Genomic DNA, 18,866 nt, shown 5'->3' with positions numbered 1-18,866 from the left:
AATTTTACTTTCGTCAAATATAACACGTGTACAGAGTATACAATAAAATGTGTATATGTGTGTGTGTGTGTATATATATATACATATAGCTTATTGAATTAAAATCCATCAAACACCATGTAACCATCTCTCAAGTCAAAAAAATAGAACACCTCCAGCACCACCAAAACCTCTATTCATATCCCCTCCCAATAAATTTTTTCTCCATCCCTGTTCCTCAGAGATAACTACTATGGCTTCTCTCACATTATGCTGGCATCTTACACTTCTTGCTAGACCTTATGCCTCGTTAGAGTGCCACCTCTATCTATTTCTGTCAACATGAGCTATGCCAAAGTAATCTTTTATGGCCATCTTAAATGTCACTATCCTCTTAAGCCTCCTAAAAACGATATGGCTTCCAAGTTTCACATAATGTCTTACAGAAACTGGTTTTGGAGTAACTCAGACTACATTTTTATTTTGAGTCTTGTGCCTGCCTACACCCAAGCCCAATCCTCCCATTTCTTCTTAGGCTGAATTATGGTAGGGTGTGTCTTTCTCACTATGTATTACGTGTGGAAGATTGTGCTTCAGTTAAGCTCTACCCTGCACAAAATGAAACTTGAAATGCTCTTTCTCCGAAGGTCTTCCCACTTGAGTGAAACTGACTCCAACTCAATTTATTTGACGTGGATGTAATTTCCACTACTTCAGACGTGCTCTATACCCAATATTGTTTTACCGATATCACTTTAACAGAATTATGTGATAGTTGATAAACATTTTCTGGAGTCTACATTTTTTCATATTGTTAATTGTTACTGTTTTCTGTCCTAAACTGTGAATGCTGTATGACACAGTGTTTCAGTGCTGTTATTTTCTGAAATGTCCTTCTTACTCCAGCTGTTACAGTTCTTTTATTTTTCAAGATCTTCTCTTTTATATCACTTTCTCATTTCCCCAGGCAGAAAGAGGTGCCTTTTGTTTCTCTATTTTTATAGTTTTTACCGTGTTTTATTTTGACTTTCTGTTCTATACCCGCTTCCCTTACTAGACTGATTTCTCCAAGGTCATTCATCTTTAAATTCCAGTACCAATCATATAGTTGATCTTCAGTAAATGTGTTAAATGTTAAACAGTATACAATAATATCAAATATTGATCATGCAAAGTGTACTTGACCCCATTTCACTTTTAAGAATGTATCAGATAAAGTAAGTTCAGTAGAAATGGTACAAGTTGAAAAGTCAAGTGTTTTGGAAAAAACTGCATATTAAAGCCAGTTTTTTTAACAAACTGGTAAATATTAGATGTTCTTAAAACTATATACTTTTTCCTTCATTGTGCCATCTGTTTTCCAAGAGGCTTAAAAAAACAATTTGGCACTTATTTAAAAAGATATCAGTAATAAAAAAAAGTACCTTTAAGTGTTTTGATACTCAGAAAATGGAAGATAAAGTTTATCAGGCTTCTGCTTACTAGTATGTCAATGATTAGTTAATGCATTAGCAAAATAGGTCTCATGGTAGAAATAATAATACCTCAGAAGCTGTACATACTCACCATATCTTTCTACCATCCTGATATTTTGCAGATGATCAATCTGGTCAACCCTCATTTTGTACATCTTATCAAAATGAAGACACATCAAATGCTTTGAAGAACGTCAGCAACCATGATGAGCTTAGACAAGAAGCCCAGGAACATTTTTCCCAGACAGGCTCTAGCATCCAGAAAAAGGCCTTCAAAACAATTATTCCTACTGAACAGAAGAGTAACCTTGATATTACCTTTGAATCTGTGCCTAATTTAAATGACTTTAACCAAAGAGTACATTCTGATGCCGAATGTAATCAGCAGTGTCCTGAATTATATACCAGTCAGATGTCCACTGAAACCGAAATGGCTGTGGAAGTTGAAAAGAATTCCTTGTCTCCAAATGTACCAAATGAATCTCAGTTACAGCCTGATCAGTCTGATATACCAATAACTTCATTTGTTTCCCTTGATGGTGAAACTAACAATGAAAACTTAATTCTTTCTGGGAAAAGTTCTCAACTTTTATCCTCAAATATACCATTAACTGGAAAACCATCTAAAAAAAGTCAATTTTGTGAAAGTTCTAACGATACAGGAAGACTTAAAACTAATTTCCATGGTTCTAAGTCACCAGATTCTAGAGAAATTCACCAGAGTAGAATTGAAATTAATAATGTATTACCAGTTGTATCACAACTTTCAGATTGCCAAGATAATTCTTCACTTCAAAGTAAAATATTACCTGTGTCTGTTGAAACTTCAGGTTTAAATGTATCTGAACAAGAAGTAGAAATTTGTCTTGGAGATTCAATATCTTCAATTAAAGAACCATCTAATGATGCATCATGTGTTGAGTTAAATCATACACACCATGAACTGCAGCCCTCCAAATCTGAGAAAGTTGCTTTGGATTTACAAGAGCCCTCATCTTCCGTAAAAGAAGATGGCAATAGTATTTTTCTCTCTCTAGGTGAGAATAACTGTGAGGAAGTTGCACTGATGCCTCCAGAAAGTAATCTTATAGAAGATAGACATTCTGTTCCTCCAGAATCTGTGTGTTCTTCAGTGGTAGATTCTCACCCCAAGTCCCAAAATACTAGTGATAAACCTGCTAGCGACAACGCAACAGAGATAGATGCATCGAATATTGTCTCTCTCAAAATTATCATCAGTGATGATCCATTTGTTTCCTCAGAAACAGAACTTAACAGTGCTGTTTCTAGTATCAGTGGTGAAAATTTGCCAACTATAATTTTGTCATCTGCTAAATCACCTGCCAAAAATGCAGAAATAGTTAAACGCCTATCTTCAGAAGAAATGGCAGGTGCTATCTCATCTGCTGAAGTAATAAGGGATTCAGCCTCAATGGAACAGAGCCTTTTAGTGCTTAAACCCGAAGACTCTGCAGTAAACAGCACTCAGAATGAAGAGAGCATTGCTTTTTCAGCCAGTGTTACACCATGTGTTTCCAAGGATGGAGGGTACATACAGTTGATGCCAACTACAAGCACAACTTTTGGCAATTCAAATAACATTCTGATAGCTACCTGTGTAACTGATCCATCAGCCTTAGGAACAACTGTAAGTCAATCTAATGTTGTGGTGCTGCCTGGGAATTCTGCACCTCTGAGTGCCCAACCTCCACCACCTCAACTACAGACACCACCAAGGTCAAACAGTGTATTTGCTGTCAACCAAGCTGTGTCACCCACTTTTTCACAAGGTAACTTTAAGAACATATTAAAGTTTATTTCCCTGGAATAGGCTCTGATTTCTATTGTGTATGGAGTTATTGACTAAGTGGTAATAAGTCATAGGTAGTATTAGAAAAGATTCTGAAATTGGTGATTATACTTCCTCTTTAATTAATTCTGTCACACTTTTTAAAAATCTGGTAAGCTATGGAGTTTGGTGATTTACTTTTTAGTATTTTTTCACAATTCTCAATCCATGTACTGAGGTACTAAAGAAATAAAGACTATCAAATAGGTGTATACCTACTGAAACCCAATGTTATGGAAGATTTTTTTTTTTAAATAGCCATTATAGTCTTAATTTTCAAAGAATCTATTATCTATTGAATTTCTCTCTCCATAAAATCCTCTGTAATTTCTCACTGCCTTCCACGTTCCAGAATTGATCACTGTCTCTAGAATTCTTTGTTTATAGTAGTACTTGCAGCATTTATTACATGCCATTTTATGTGTAGTTAGTGATTGACATGCCTGTCATATTGGTCATTTTTGATTGTATGTTCCTTGAAGATAGAGCTTACGGCACATGCATCTACATTTTCTTATGTATCGGTTCCCAAGCTTCTTGCTCTTTTTACATTACAGACATACAATAAAATCTGATTAAATAATAGCAATGAAATATTAAGCCTGATGGATCTGTTTCATATGCTGTTTAAGATAAAGGAGGGATCAGAATTAATAGAGAATGTGGAACTTGAGCTGAAGCTTAGAGAAGTAAAGTAGCATTTGGAGTAAAAGGAAAAGGAGGTATTTGAGAGAGTGAAGTAGGTGTTCATGAAAGTGAGATCAACCTGACAGAAGTAGTTAGGGAATGTATGAGGGAAAGATTGATTTACAGGGCAGAGCTAAATTATGATAGCCACGTACTATATTGTTGACTTCTAAGGACCATATACGTATTGAGATTTCCCCCCACAGTTTTGACTAGTTGTTCACTTATCTGGACCCTTTTTGATCAGTACCATTGAGATAATAGGTTGAGGTTGTGAACAAGTCTTGGGCTGTTACCATTCAGTTGGGACCCTAATTTTAATCAGTTTCACTATTCTTTCTAGAAGAATCAAGACATAACTGTAATATGATCTGGCTATAGAGTCTTATGCTTATTTATGATACTTGACTAAATGCCCTAAGACTACATTAATATTCAAATTTACTTTTTCTTTTAACTTTTTAGCTTTATTGTTTGTCCTAAATTTTTAAAAGGAGAGTAGATTGTAAAGGAAAAAGAATTAAATTTTAGATAGCCTATTTCAAATTAGTAATTATGTTGATGTCTTTTGTTTATCAGAGAAAATCTAATTTTGAGTTTTTTTTGTTTTTGGTTTTTGGGTTTATTTTAGGATCTGCTATCATAATTGCTTCTCCAGTTCAGCCTGTACTCCAAGGAATGGTAGGAATGATTCCTGTGTCTGTGGTTGGACAGAATGGAAATACATTTTCTGCTCCTCAGCCGGTAAGATTTATGAACTAAAAATAGTGTGATGATACTTTTTAAACATAGTATAATTAATGGCCTCTTCTCTTATAGGTCCTTCATATGCCTTTGGCAGCACCTGTATGCAATAGAAGTATCCCTCAATTCTCCATACCTCCAAAATCTCAGAAGACTCAGGGACTAAGAAATAAGTCTTGTACAGGTACATTTCTAAGTTCATTGTGTCATTTTTATGTCTATATATTCATTTGTTTGTAGCAACACCACAGTATTTTCTTTTTGAATACATACACCATTCCCAATGGGTGATTGTTCATTTTTTGCTTAAAGTTTTTTGCAGCAATTAAAAAGATAAATGGAACAAAATAGAGTTTAGAAAGAGACCACGTGTTTATAGTAACTTATATCTGATGGAAGTAACATCAGAGTGGATGAAATTTCTTGGCCGTTATACATATTAGAGGGAAAAAAATTAGATCCCTTTCTTATACCATGTACAAAAGTGAACTCCAGTATGGTTAAAGACCTAAAAGTGAAAAGCAAAACAGTTAATAAAAGAAAATGTAAGAGAATATCTTAATGATACTGAGATAAAAGAATTGCTTTCAAAAAATAAAAACATAATTTACAAAGTAAAAAATGTGGTAGTGCTGACTACAAAATTAAAGATTTTGTCAACAAAAGACTATATACAAAGTAACACTAGATTTTCATTCAGGGCCTCGATGAATGTTGCACCATGAATTTGCACCTCGTTCTCAGTTCAAACTTTTCCATCTTCATGGGCAACATAATGCCCATTTTGCTAACATACCAGACACCCTAACCCTCAGAATTCTTTCAGCCTTTCTACTTCTAAGTCTTTAATCTTTACCCCAGTCAACCTCTCCCCTATCTTTGCCTTCAATTTTTCACTAGTTCCTATTAGATCAATGTGATTTTTAAAGGCCAATAACATCTTTAGAAATACTCATTTTCATATATCCATTGTCTCTCTTCAACCAGTGAGAGCTCCTATTATTTGAATCTTTACTTTTTACCTGAACTTTCAGTTTCTTTCTGGATTCAGTTCCTTTAATATCCAGGCTACACCCTACAATTCACCACACAAACCACTTTTCCCAGTACTCTTAAACACCTTCATATCCACATTCTTCTACCATACCCACTTGCTATGCTCCAGTCCTGGATCTAACCAACAACCATCCATCTCTGCCTTTACACCTGAGCTTCTTAACATTGCTTGAGAAAAAGTGTCATGCCCTTTGATACCACTTAAAAAATTCTCTCCCACTCATCAGCAGTAAATTCCATTTTCTCATGTCCCTCCATTTAATATGTACCTATTCTACTTCCAAAAGCATTCTTTCCTTAGAGGAATAATTATCTCATTCTTTGTAAGGTTAATGCATTCTACCTGTGCTCTAGATTATAGATCTTCAACTTTTCATTTTGGCTCCTTCCGTTTCTGGCTATAAAGTTACTTAGGTTTGTCCCACCTGCCAATGCTTTATCCCCAAGCCCTTTTATCTCTCAATTTTTCTTTATTTGTTTTACTGTCTTTTCTCATGTTTCCACTAAAACTGTTTAAACTGAAGTTACCAGTGGCCTAATATAGTCATTTGCATTGGACAGTTTCCATTCTTACTTTACTTCCCTCTAACAGTTCATGCTATTGATGGCTTCTGGAACCACCACTAAACTACTACACTTCTGCCTTTCTAATTTTATGTAATTTGAGACCTTCGAACTCTACATATCTAAGTTTCACCTCTTCTTCCTCGAAGACCTCCCCTGCCTAATTATTCCCCCTTGGTTAATGTCACCATTGATTCCTTCTTTACCTTTCATATCTCTGTGAATGCCCTTTACTGTCTCTTGAGACCCTCATCATCTCTGACCTGGAATATTTATAGCCGTCCAACTAGAATTTCTGTTTACAATATTTTCTTCTACCAAAGTGACTCTAGAACATAAATCTAATCATGTATCTTCCCTATTTAAAACTCTTAAGGATTCTCTATGGAACCTTCTGCATAATACATAAAGTCTTTCATGATCTCATCTTTGATATTCTTTCAAGCTTTGTATCTTGCTGTTCTCACATAAACTTATAAGTCCATGGAAATTAAAATATGGCTATTAAAGCTATAGAGCATGTGCTCTAAGTGGCATAGGCTTGGAAACAAACATGACAGTTACGTGGGCAAATTTTTAAAATAAGTGTAACATATTACTTTCCTTAAGTAAGTTTCTGAATCTAAATAGGACCCTTAAGTGCTGTACTGAGCATTGTAATTCATAAAGCCAAAGACTGGATTCATAATATTTGCCTGAAGTTGAAGCAAGACATTTGTTTCCTATCCATATTTCCTCTGTAAAATGGATGAGTGATCATCTTGTATATATTATAGAGCTGCTTTTTAAACTCAATATGTGAAAGTATTTCATTTGTACATTAGCTATCATTTAAAATATTTTCTCATGATCTGTGATACTGTGGTCTGTTTCTGTTTCTTTCAGAGAATTATACCCTTTCTCTCAGAAATGTTTTTCTTTTCTAATTAATTCATTTGTAATTCCAGGAAAGCAGGTAAATAATTTGGTGGATTCATCAAGTCATTTAGTTGGATGTCATGCACAAAGGTGAGCATAAAAGTAGTTTCTATTATAAATTATTTGAATGCTCAGATTCAAAACATAAAGGATTTCTTTATATTGCTAATTTTTTTTTTTTTTTTTTTTTAAGAATTGAAGTTTCTGACAAGAATATGGCAATAGATCTTGGGAAAAAACTGGAAGAAATCACAGTTCCCTTCTCAGTAGAGAATATAGTTCCAACTAGCAAACCATTTGAAAGCCACAGACGTGTGCTCTGTTTTGATAGCACTGCTTCTCCTATGGCAAATACACAGGGGACAAACCATAAGATGGTCTCCCAAAACAGAGAAAAGAATGACGTTTTATTTCCTAATCTTGATTCGTCCATGATGTCTTCTGCCTTAAAACCCCCTTCTAATAATGCTCTCAAAAAGGAGAGAGAGAAACCTCCTGTGCCTAAGATTTTATCTAAATCAGAAACTGCCATTAACCGACACATCACCGTAAAAGAAACTCTGTCAGAAAAGAAAATTTCACCAACAGAAGTTGGACTGGAATCTTTTCATAAAGCAACAGCTAATAAGGAGAATGAATTATGCAATGACGTGGAAAGGCAGAAAAATCCAGAAACTTCAAAACTGTCTAATGGGCAGCAAAATGGGGGTTTACGGAATGAGAAAACTATAGCTTCACTGCAGGAACTAACCAAAAAACAAGGAACATCCTCAAATAGTAAAAATGTCATTTCAGTAGGTGCAGCCATGAAGGATCTAAAACAGGAACAAACCAAATCTGCCAATTCTTTGATTAATCCGCTAAGTAAACATACCACAGAAATGTTACAGGATATTCAGCGACATAGCCCAGTAAATAGGCTCACTGATAGTACTCATTTATCTGTACCCCGTACATCTGGCTCAGGGGCAGGGGAAAAACATAAAGAAGAACCTACAGATGGTATCAAGGTCCCTTCTAGTAGGCGTTTCATTGAAGATAGTAGTACACCCAAAGTAATGGTCCCTCCTGTCACCCCAGACTTGCCTGCCTGCAGCCCTGCCAGTGAAACAGGGAGTGAAAATAGTGTAAACATGGCTGCCCATACATTAATGATTCTCTCCAGAGCAGCTATTTCTAGGACTACATCAACAACTCCTCTAAAAGACAATACACAACAGTTTAGAGCATCTTCAAGGAACACCACAAAAAAGCGGAAAATTGAGGAATTAGATGAGCGTGAGCGAAACTCTCGTACTTCTAATAAAAATATTGCAAATTCATCAGTACCAATGAAAAAGAAGAGAATTAAGGCAAGTTTGAAAGTTTTAATTTCAAAATTATACCTTTGCCCTTCCTTCAATGCTCACTCACAAAAGCTCAGCATCGTTTGCTGTCTCTGACTGAACAATCTGGTCAGACAGCTCTGAGCTTTGATTAGCAAAAACATTCTGTAGTAGTGTCTCTCAGCCAGTGTGGTAATCAGTTGTCTAGGCATTTTCAAAACAATCCTAAGGCTTTTGTTTATAAACATCTTCCTTGGGAAAAGGAGGTTTTGTTTCTGTCATGGTAGGATCCAAGTTTTTTTGTGGGGGAAAATGACATAATGCGTGAAAGATTGGGAAGCCACGATTGTGTGTAGAATTACCATGTAAACTTCTTTTTTTACCAAGCAATTCTTACATCTTGGTTTTTTTTCACATATCCTGCCATGTCTTTCATAGGCTCTTTTAGATGTTAATGTGTTGAGCAGTGTAAAAACTAATTTACCTGGGTTTTTTTTTTTTCCTTTAACTCTGGTTATTTGGAGGAAAGCATTACAGGAATAGCATTGATAAATGAAACTCATTTTTCCTAAATCTGTTTAGCCATTTAGTAAATGGATTGAATAGAAAGAAAGGTGTTTAAAATATGGTATCAGAGAAAGAATCTTGGCTTTGCTGCCATGCAAGTCTAGGTTAGAATCCTGCATCTCCTTTTTGGTTCTGTGACTGGTTAAGCCCATATAGCCTCTCTGAGTCTCAGCTGCATCATTTAACAGAAGGTTACCACACATCTTACCTGATGGCTGTGAGGACTAAATGTATAGTGCCTGATGTATATTATGTGTTTGGAACTTGAAAAGTACCTGTTACTCTTAAAACTTTAGTAAAGCTTTCTAAGGTTTATGGCTTGGCAGCAATGACCACCTTATAGAAAGCATGTTCTATCTTATCTCATTCAGCATTTTGGATTCGTATAATGTCTTTTGCCCTAAAGTAATATTTGAAGAACCATTGATGTATATTTTATTGCCTTAGATTTCTAAAATTTGTACTTGTCTGTATAACTAAAATTCTAATGAACTAAAAAACTTAGCAACAATTTTAGTAGTATATAGAAGAACCCAATAAGGGTGCTGAGTTGACTTAAAGCTTTATGGCCTTGTTTAAGTTCAATATGTTAACTTAGGTTTATTTTTTCTTTCTTTTTATTTTATTTTATTTTCATTTTTTTTTTTTTTTTTGACAGAAAAAGAAGCTACCCAGTTCATTTCCAGCTGGAATGGATGTGGACAAATTTTTATTATCCTTGCATTATGATGAGTAAACATTCTGAACATATAAATACAATAGCTGTTTAAAACTCGTATCCCTTAAACTCTGAGTGTAGGGAATGAGATATTGACAAAAATCTGAAAGCATGACCTGCACTTTCGTCATACTGAAATTTCACTTTATATCTAGATCATGCTGTTTCTGAAGCAGCTTCCTAGTTTGTAAATAGATTTACTTGATATATTTTTATTTTGGAAAAAAATATTTGCAGAAATGTAAGTAAAGCCAATCTGCAAAACTGTATAGCTTTGACAATTGCATATTGTAAATATTGTGTAAATATTGTTGAAATAGAGGTTAAATCAACCTAATGTTCTTACACTGTGTTTTTGACTTCTTTTGATCCCTAATTCTGAGGCTTATTTATCTGGAATAGTTTCTACTTTTGGGGGGAAATATGTCTTTTCTTACAAATTGCCTTCAGTAACTGTCCAACAAAACATTTAAAGACATAGCCACTAAGTACAAAAGTGATAATCACCTCAAATGGTAGTAAAGCAACCAGAAAATAATTTGGGTTTTTCTACAGTGAATACTTGACCACCTTGTCTTATAATTGCAGTAAAGATTATATTCCTGAAATTTTATACTTCTGGTCGTTCTGGTCTCTGTTTTAAAGAGAGTTTTGTAAACCATTTGAGTATTCTGATCTTCTGTTTATAATTTTCAAGATCTTTTACAGAACTTTAAGTGTTTAAACTATTGAGCCATAAAAAGTTTAGTTATATAGTAGTTGAGATTTCTTGAGATGTATATACTTTTCCCTTAAGTACTGGGAATTTAAAGAATTGCACTAATTCATAGAACTCCTTACATAGTAGTGACCAATGCATATTTAATTTAAATCTTGTATTCTGTATTAAAGCTTATGGGAGAGTTATCTTCTGGCGTCCTTTTAGAAAGCCATGTCCATCATAAGATGTAAGAAGAAAAATCACAGTTTTAGGTTTTAATGTAGTTTTTCCTGAAATGGTCTATGTTAAATAACTATAATTGTACTTAGATGAAGTACATTGTCTCTGTGTCCCTTAAAATGTTTTCAAGAGTTAAGAAAGGAGAATGAAAGAGGTGCCTTCGCTGTATTAGACTCACACACGTCAGTCAAGTCGATGAATTGGTTTAAACCTTTAAATGAGAACAAATTATAATTAGTACCTGACCAATTGTGCCTAGATATTAAAGTATGTTCTCTTAAGTGCTTTCTGTTTGGTTAAATATCAGATATATTAAGGTTTTTTTCTACCAATGTGCTGGTAAAAGAGTTATTTTCCTCAACCATTTTTTGTACTGGGCTTTTAAAAAATGAAATCCATCCTACTCTAACACAACATTTCTCAGTGTAGAAATCACTTCATAATTGCTAAACCTTACAGCAGAAATTTGTGTTGGAAGACATTTTTATGATATGGAGTGGTCTAATCTTAAGGACTAAATATCATACAGTTAAAGTTTATTTAACTCAACATGGTACTGTAATACAGTTAGGTTTGAATAAATATTTTCATTAACTTAAAGTTTGAATTCATTTATATTGGCAGTCATTCTTGTTTAGATACTTTGATTAAATTCCTTTGCAAGTCAGTTCTTGCTTTTTCAGAAGTTCACGTAATGCTGAAAATTACAGATTTCCTTTTTATTTAGTTAATCTGTGTGCAAAGTACTAAAATTCATCTACAAATAAGTTCACTTTCTTCGAGATTCTTAGTTCACTAGCCAGCAGCCACTGATAGAGTCCAAATACAACTTGTACTTGGAGCTTTCATTTATGTTCAAGACCAAAACCATAATCCACATTTTACCTTAAAAGTCCAAGTGTGCTGGACTTAATTGTAGTATTGTACCTGGTAACCTATTTTAACAGTCAGATGCCCAGTGACAGCATTTCAAGGTCAAAGTATACCACAAACAACTTGTGGCCACTTTTACAACAAAAGAGATTATTCACTCTTTATTTTGGACATTACTTAGTGGTTAATATGTCAGTGTATGCCAAGTCTTTGAAGTCTTATAATTAAGTTGATTATTTTAGCCCTAGATATTGTTAGAACCCTTTAGTTCTAACTAAATGTTGAGAAAAGCATTCATTAATATTCAGCAAAGGCTTGATGATCAGGTTTGTCAAAGGCTTGACTATTAGGGAGACCAAGATTTAAGCTTCAATAGGAGTACTTTCAAAGGCATGTTACTATATATTCTGTGTTCATCCATTTCTCAAGCCACCATCTTTCAGCCTCAGGCCCAACTTCTTGAAATTATCATCAAGTTTTGAATTTATTACTATACTTCCTCTTTTAATAGACTTTAATAATAGTTGGTTGATATTTTGACATACTTAGTCCTTTTTTCCTAAATTATTTTTTCAACATAGTTGAATTTAAACTATACATATGATGCTTTTACTTCAGATAATATCAAGCATTTTCCAGTTTTTAGCTATATTTTTTAAAATAGTGAACATATCTATAAATATGTTATCAATTATTTCCTTAGGAGACATTTTAGAGAGTAAAATTACCAAATCAAAAAATTAGTGTGCATTTTTTAAGGATCTCAATACATTTTGCCAAATTCTTCCAGAAAATTAATTTACATTCTTGCCAGCAAATTGTCATTTTTTTCTATAGCATATGCTTATCTTTTACCAGATATATATTCAGCTATATTATCACTGGTTTATAGGCTTTTATTTCTTGATTTGTTAAATTAGTAGTAAGCTAATCCACATATAATTTGTTTTGGTACCTGGTTTGAAGTAAGAAAGTACATTTTTTTCCCTAAATATTTAACTACTTGACTCAGTATAATTAGTTAAAATAAGGTATCTCTCCCACATACATTTACTTATAATGTCTCTCTTGTTCTATATTGATGCACTATGTTTTATTCACAATTCTAGAATCCAAAAGGTCTAACAACCAATATTTCCCCCTAAGTTTAGCATCAAAACTCATTTCATGGCAAAACCTGACCTGATTTGACATGAACCTGGGTCCTCATTTGGTATGAATGTTCATATTTTGCTGGAAAATAGTTATGTGCTTAGTGTGCTGTTTCAGATTCAGCTGAGAGTATATGATATATACATTGTGTTACTTTGTAAAATCCTAAGTATTCTGAATTATGAAACCCTGTTAACCATAAAGGTGTAAAATCAAAGATTTTGGACCTATATTAATTTTTATGCACATATGCATACACTATATATATACTATGGTGCATAGATTATTTTGTGCCACTGATTTAATTATAGCTTTGTGTCCATTGTAGCTTATTTTTTAAGTGCTCACTCCTTTTATGCTCCCTGATTAACTTCAGAATTGATTTGTATTATTTCAAGTTAAAATTCTATTGGAATATTCATTTGAACTACATTAACCTTTTAAGTTACCTGATACTGAAAGAAGGAAATGGTAATGGTAATATGGTATGTATAATAGTTTTGTAGTTATTCTTATCCTCATAAATTTCTTGCTAAACTATTTTGTCGTTTGTTGCTATATTTAGGGAATTCTTCATTCCATTGTTTTAACTATTGCTTTTTTAGTTAATGTAAAATTTTTATGGCAGCATAATCTAGAAAAAGTGCACAAACTATTAAGTTCATACAATTCAATGAATTTTCTAAAAGTATACTCATTCACTTAATTTCCCAGATCAAGAATAGAACATTGCCAGAACCCTAGAATCCCCTTGTACTTCATTCACTCTGGTAACTGTTAGCCTCAAGGACAATTATTATTCTGACTTGTAGTACCATAGTTTCACCTTGTTTTTTTAACCATGTATAATGGATTCATGTAGTATATAGTCTTTCATAACTTATTTTGCTCAACATTGCAAGATCCACCCATGTTGTATATAATTCAGTTCTCATCCTCAATACTGTGTATTTTTTTCATTGTGTTTATCCACATTGTATTACACCACAGTTAATCCCTTTTATAGTTGAACATTTAAATTAATTCCAGTTTGAAGCTATTTTGAATAGAACCTCTGAATATTCTTGTACATGCTTTTGGTGAATGTATTACACTTTTCAGTTGGACGTGTGCTTAGGAGTGGAGTTGTTGGGTCCTAGGGTTGTATATATCCAACCTTATTCATATTTTTCAGTTTTTCAGAGCAGCTATACCAAATCATACTATCAACAGTATAAGGAGAGTTCCAGGTTCTACATCGTTAGTCCTTGGTATTTTTATTTTAGCCATTTTGGTGAAGTATGTTGGTAACACATTGTGGTTTTAATTGTTCCTGATAAAGTTGAATACCATTTCAAATGCATATTGGCCATTTCGATAATCTTTTGTGGAATTTCTGCCCATTTTTATATTGGGTTGTCTACCTTTTATTACAGGTATATAATAAATAGATACAAATCCTTTTCAAATGGATACTAGATGTCTAACTATTTTACTCAGTTTTGTTTAACCTTCTGTATTTTCATTGATCATCCATCCTCAATTGATTTTCCATAGGGATATATAATTAACCCAGCACCATTTATTGAGGAAAGACTATCCTTTCCCAAATATATTGCGCTGTTACCATTGTCATAAGCTGGTAAACTGCATCTATCTGGATTTGCTTCTGGATTCTAGTCTGTTCCATCGGACTGTTTTTTAAAGATGTGTCAGTCACATGCCATGTTGATTAATGTATGAGATTTATTTATGTTTTATATTTAGGCCCCTTACTGAGTGAACTCTAGTAGAATTAATGGCTTTCTTCATGGTTATTTTTTATTTACTAAAGGTATAGCACCTCTAAATTTTTTCCAATTTTATTTTTTCTTACTACACTGATTAGCACTTCCAGTACAATGAATAATGATCAAAGTAGGCTTCATTATCTTATTTCTCATTTTAATGGGAAATGTTAAGTATAATGTTGACTTTTGTTTATAGTAATTTAAGAATTTGCATTAGGAGTATGTTCAACTTAACTAGGTGCTGTTCTAATATCAAAATATTTTTATTAAACCTATGAATTTTTTATATTAATAATACTAATATTGTATACTTTGCAATTAGTGATTCTTTAAATATAACTAAATTTGATTTGTCAACATTTTAAATGTTTACTTTTAATGAGATTGATTTCAAGCTTATGCCAATTTTTTAAATGAATTTGAAACTTTTCATCTCTTTCTAGTTTATCTGAATGTTAGAATAATAAATAGTGCCTGTTTTAAGATTAATGCAATATTTAAATAAGGTAATATATGTAAAGCATTTATGTTGATGTCTAGAACATAATAAGCACTTTAACAATTAGCTTATCTGTTTATTTCTATTTTCTACAGGAGTTTATTTAGAATGGGAAATAACTTCCTTAAAACTAAATCACCGATAAATCATCTAGGCATGGAGGCTTTTGCAGAAGAAAATGTGTTTTTTCCCCAGATTTGTTCTAGGCAGAACGGTCTAGTCAGGCTTTGAACTTTTTCTGGATTAAATATATTTTTTCTCTCTAATATTTACTTGTGTTCTCTTTAAATTTGATGTGGCTTTTTTATAACAAAATTAACTCTAATATTTGACATTTGTATGCCTTTCTGATTGACTAATTTCTAATATATTCTGTTTCTTATTTTCCTCAGTTTTTTTCATGTTTAACTTCTTAAATTGAATGAAGTTATCTGATTTTTTTTTCTTTTAAAAGCATGTATTTCATTAAAGTGATGAATTTAGTTCTGATTTCAACTTTATACATCAAAATTTGGAAGATGGGGTAAGTACTTTCATTTTTTTGTTTAGTTATTTTTTATATCTTAATTACTTGGAGTAAGGTAACATGCTCTGTTTACAAATTTGTTGTGGTCAAAGGATAGGTCAAAGGATAGATTAAATTTTTCTATAAATGTATGGATGCTTAAAAGCAGGAATTTTGTTTATAAAGGGAAAAAGTTTGATATTTATTCAATCTTCAACTATCAAATTGCATCTAACTGCTTTAAACACTTCTGTCATAAATGTTTGATTTCCCATTACAATTATCTTGGCCATAGTTTTTGCTTCAGTTATTTGGTATTACTGCTCAGTGTATAGTATGTAACTCATAACTTCATTCTTTTTTTTTTTTTTCAGCTTTATTGAGGTAAAATTAATTGTAAAAGTATACATCATGTTGATTTGATCTATGTATACACTGTGAAAGGATTCTTCCCATCTAGTTAATTAACACATGCATCACCTATTTATCTTTGCGTGTGTGCGACATTTGAGTTGTTTGAATTATGTAATACAGTATTCTCAACTATAGTCACCATTGTATACCTTAGATGCTCAGACTTTATTCATCTTACAGCTGAAATTTTGTGCCCTTTTACTAACCTCTCCTTGTTACCTCCACACCATGCCATAGCAACCACATTCCTGCAGATGTTTGACTTTTCTTAAATTCCAAATATTAGTGTTACTGTACAGTATTTGTCTTTCTCTGCTTGGATTATTTCACATAGCTTAATTCTCTCAAGATGGAATCATGTCACAAATGGCAGGATTTCCTTCTTTCTCGTGGCAGAATAATATTTTATTGTATATATTTACCACATCTTTATCCACTCATGTGTTGACCGCCACTTAGGAGTTTCCATATCTCGGCCATTATAAATAATGCTGCCGTTAAGTATTGGAGTGCGGATAATATTTCATTTCCTCTGGATGTATACCCAGAAGTGGGATCACTGGATCATATTTTTTTATCTTTAATTTTCAGAGGAACATCCGTACTGTTTCCCTTAGTCATTGCACCAGTTCACATTTTCACCAACAGTGCACGAGAATTCCCTTTTCTCCACATCTTACCAACATTTATGATCTTGTCTTTTTATTGACAGCCATTCTTAAAAGGTATAAATTGATATCTCATTGTGGTTTTGATTTGCATTTCCCTGATGACTACTCATATTGAGCATTTTTCATGTACCTGCAGGTCATTTGTATGTCTTCCTTAGAAAAATGCCTGTTCTGTTCCTCTGCCCATTTTTTAAATGGTTTGTTTGGTTTTTTTGCTATTGAATTGTGTGAGTTCTTTATATATTTTGGACATGCACCCTTAATCAGTTATGTTTGCAAATATTTTCTCTCATTCTATAGGTTGCCTTTTCATCATTGATGATTCTCTTGGTTGTGCAGAAACTTTTTAGTTTAATGTAGTCCCACTCGTTTATTTTTGTTTCCATTGTCTTTGTTTTTGGTGTCAAATCCAGAAAATCATTGTCATGACCCATGTCAAGGAGCTTACACTCTGTGTATTCTCCTGGAATTTTACAGTTCCAGGTCTTAAATTTCCATCTTTAATTCATTTTTAGTTGATTTTTGTGTATGGTGTGAGATAGGGGTCCAGTTTCATTATTTTGCATATGGCTGGCCATTTTTCACAGCACCGTTTATTGAAGAGATTGTCCTTTTCTCATTGTATATTTTGGCTCCTATGTCCTAAATTAATTGACGATATATGTATGGGTTTCTGGGCTTTACTGTATTCCATTGATCTACGTGTCTGTTTTTATACTAATACCATACCATTTTGATAATTTTTTTGATTTTCTATCTGCATGATTTATACATTGTTAAAAGTGTGATAATGAAGTCCCCTACTATTACTGTATTGCTATTTCTCCATTCAGGTATGTTCATATATGCTTTATATATTTTGGTGCGCCTGTGTTGCATGCATAAATATTTACAATTATTTATCCTCTTCTTGGATTGACCTCTTTATCATTAGATAATGACCTTCTTTGTATTTTATTACAGTCTTTGTCTTAAAGTCCATTTTGTCCAATATAAGTGCTTTCCGTTGCTTTCCATGCATGAGATATCTTTTCCTATCCCTTTACTTTGTCTGCATGTGTCTTTAACAAGCTGAAGTAAGTCTCTTGTGGGCTGCAGAGGTGGGTATTTTTTTTTGTCCATTCAGCCATTCTGTGTCTTTTGATGGGAGAATTTAGTTCATTTACATTCAAAGTTATTATTGATAGATATGGATTTCACTATTGCCATTTTTAATATTGTTCACTGGCTGTTTTGTAATTTGTTTCTTTATCTCTTGCTCTCTTCCTTTGTGATTTGATGATTTCTTGTAGTGCTGGGCTTAGATTCCTTTTTTTTCCCATGTTTTTTAAAAACCTATTACAGGTTTTTGCTTTGTGGTTACCATGATACTTAAATAAAACATCTCATTTATAAGTCTATTTTTACCTATAACAACTTAATTTCAAACACATACTCAAAGTCTTTCCTCTCCCAACATTTTATTTTCAGTGTCACAATTTACATATTTTCACCTCCTGTCTCTATTAAAATTTTTTGAAGTTATACTATGTTCAATACTTTTGTCTAGAGTAATAAGTGATTTACCCACCACCATTACAACATTAGAGTATTCTGAATTTACCAGTGAGACTTATATTTTCAAATGTTTTCTTATTACTAGTGTGGTTTTGTTTCAGGTTGAAGAATGTTCTTTAATATTTCCTGTTTAAGACCGGTCTAGTGGTGATGAACTTCAGTTTTTGCTTGTCTGGAAACTATTTTTCCTTCATTTCTGAAGGATAGCTTTACTAGGTAAAATATTTTTAGCAGTTTTTTCTTTCAGCAGTTCTCTTTTTTGAAATTCTCATTTTCTTTATGCTAATAGTATGTGGAACTGATACTCTGACCAATAAAGCCACTCTCACATTAAAGAGTCTACTAGATCCTAATTAGCTATAGATGACACTCACTTGATCTTTAATAATCCTCAAAAAAATTATTTTCTAAAACAAACGTTTCTAGCTACTTATAAGTCACTAAGTTTGCACACTGGTATTTCAAATATTACAACTTATAACATAAAAATGTTAAACTTCTAAAGATTAACAAAAATTTAAAGTAGAAGAAAAAATTCATTTGTAATTTCAAAAGGTTTTGAGATTTGATCTTTTCCCCTTATAAAAAAAGTTAAAATAGAAAA

General features: G+C 32.9%; 1 protein-coding gene across 2 annotated transcripts in view; it reads left to right on the top strand.

The window, feature by feature from the left end:
* The window catches only part of LOC105297462 (protein NPAT), a 52,186-nt gene extending 40,764 nt beyond the window's left edge, over positions 1–11,422 (top strand). The window contains exons 12-17 of one of the 2 annotated variants that reach the window (XM_011368150.2): positions 1,577–3,244; positions 4,622–4,734; positions 4,810–4,918; positions 7,302–7,362; positions 7,466–8,624; positions 9,823–11,422. In XM_011368150.2, coding sequence (XP_011366452.1) covers positions 1,577–3,244; positions 4,622–4,734; positions 4,810–4,918; positions 7,302–7,362; positions 7,466–8,624; positions 9,823–9,900 — 3,188 coding nt within the window. In that variant the 3' untranslated portion in view covers positions 9,901–11,422. The remainder of the gene's footprint in view (positions 1–1,576; positions 3,245–4,621; positions 4,735–4,809; positions 4,919–7,301; positions 7,363–7,465; positions 8,625–9,822) is intronic. The other variant, XM_011368149.2, reaches the window with a different exon arrangement.
* Positions 11,423–18,866: the final 7,444 nt, after the last annotated feature.

Source organism: Pteropus vampyrus, unplaced genomic scaffold (genome assembly GCF_000151845.1).
Source record: "Pteropus vampyrus isolate Shadow unplaced genomic scaffold, Pvam_2.0 Scaffold139, whole genome shotgun sequence".
In the NCBI taxonomy this organism is placed as follows: domain Eukaryota; kingdom Metazoa; phylum Chordata; class Mammalia; order Chiroptera; family Pteropodidae; genus Pteropus; species Pteropus vampyrus.
The sequence above is the reverse complement of the archived record's forward strand: the minus strand, read 5'-3'. Positions and strand labels throughout refer to the sequence as shown.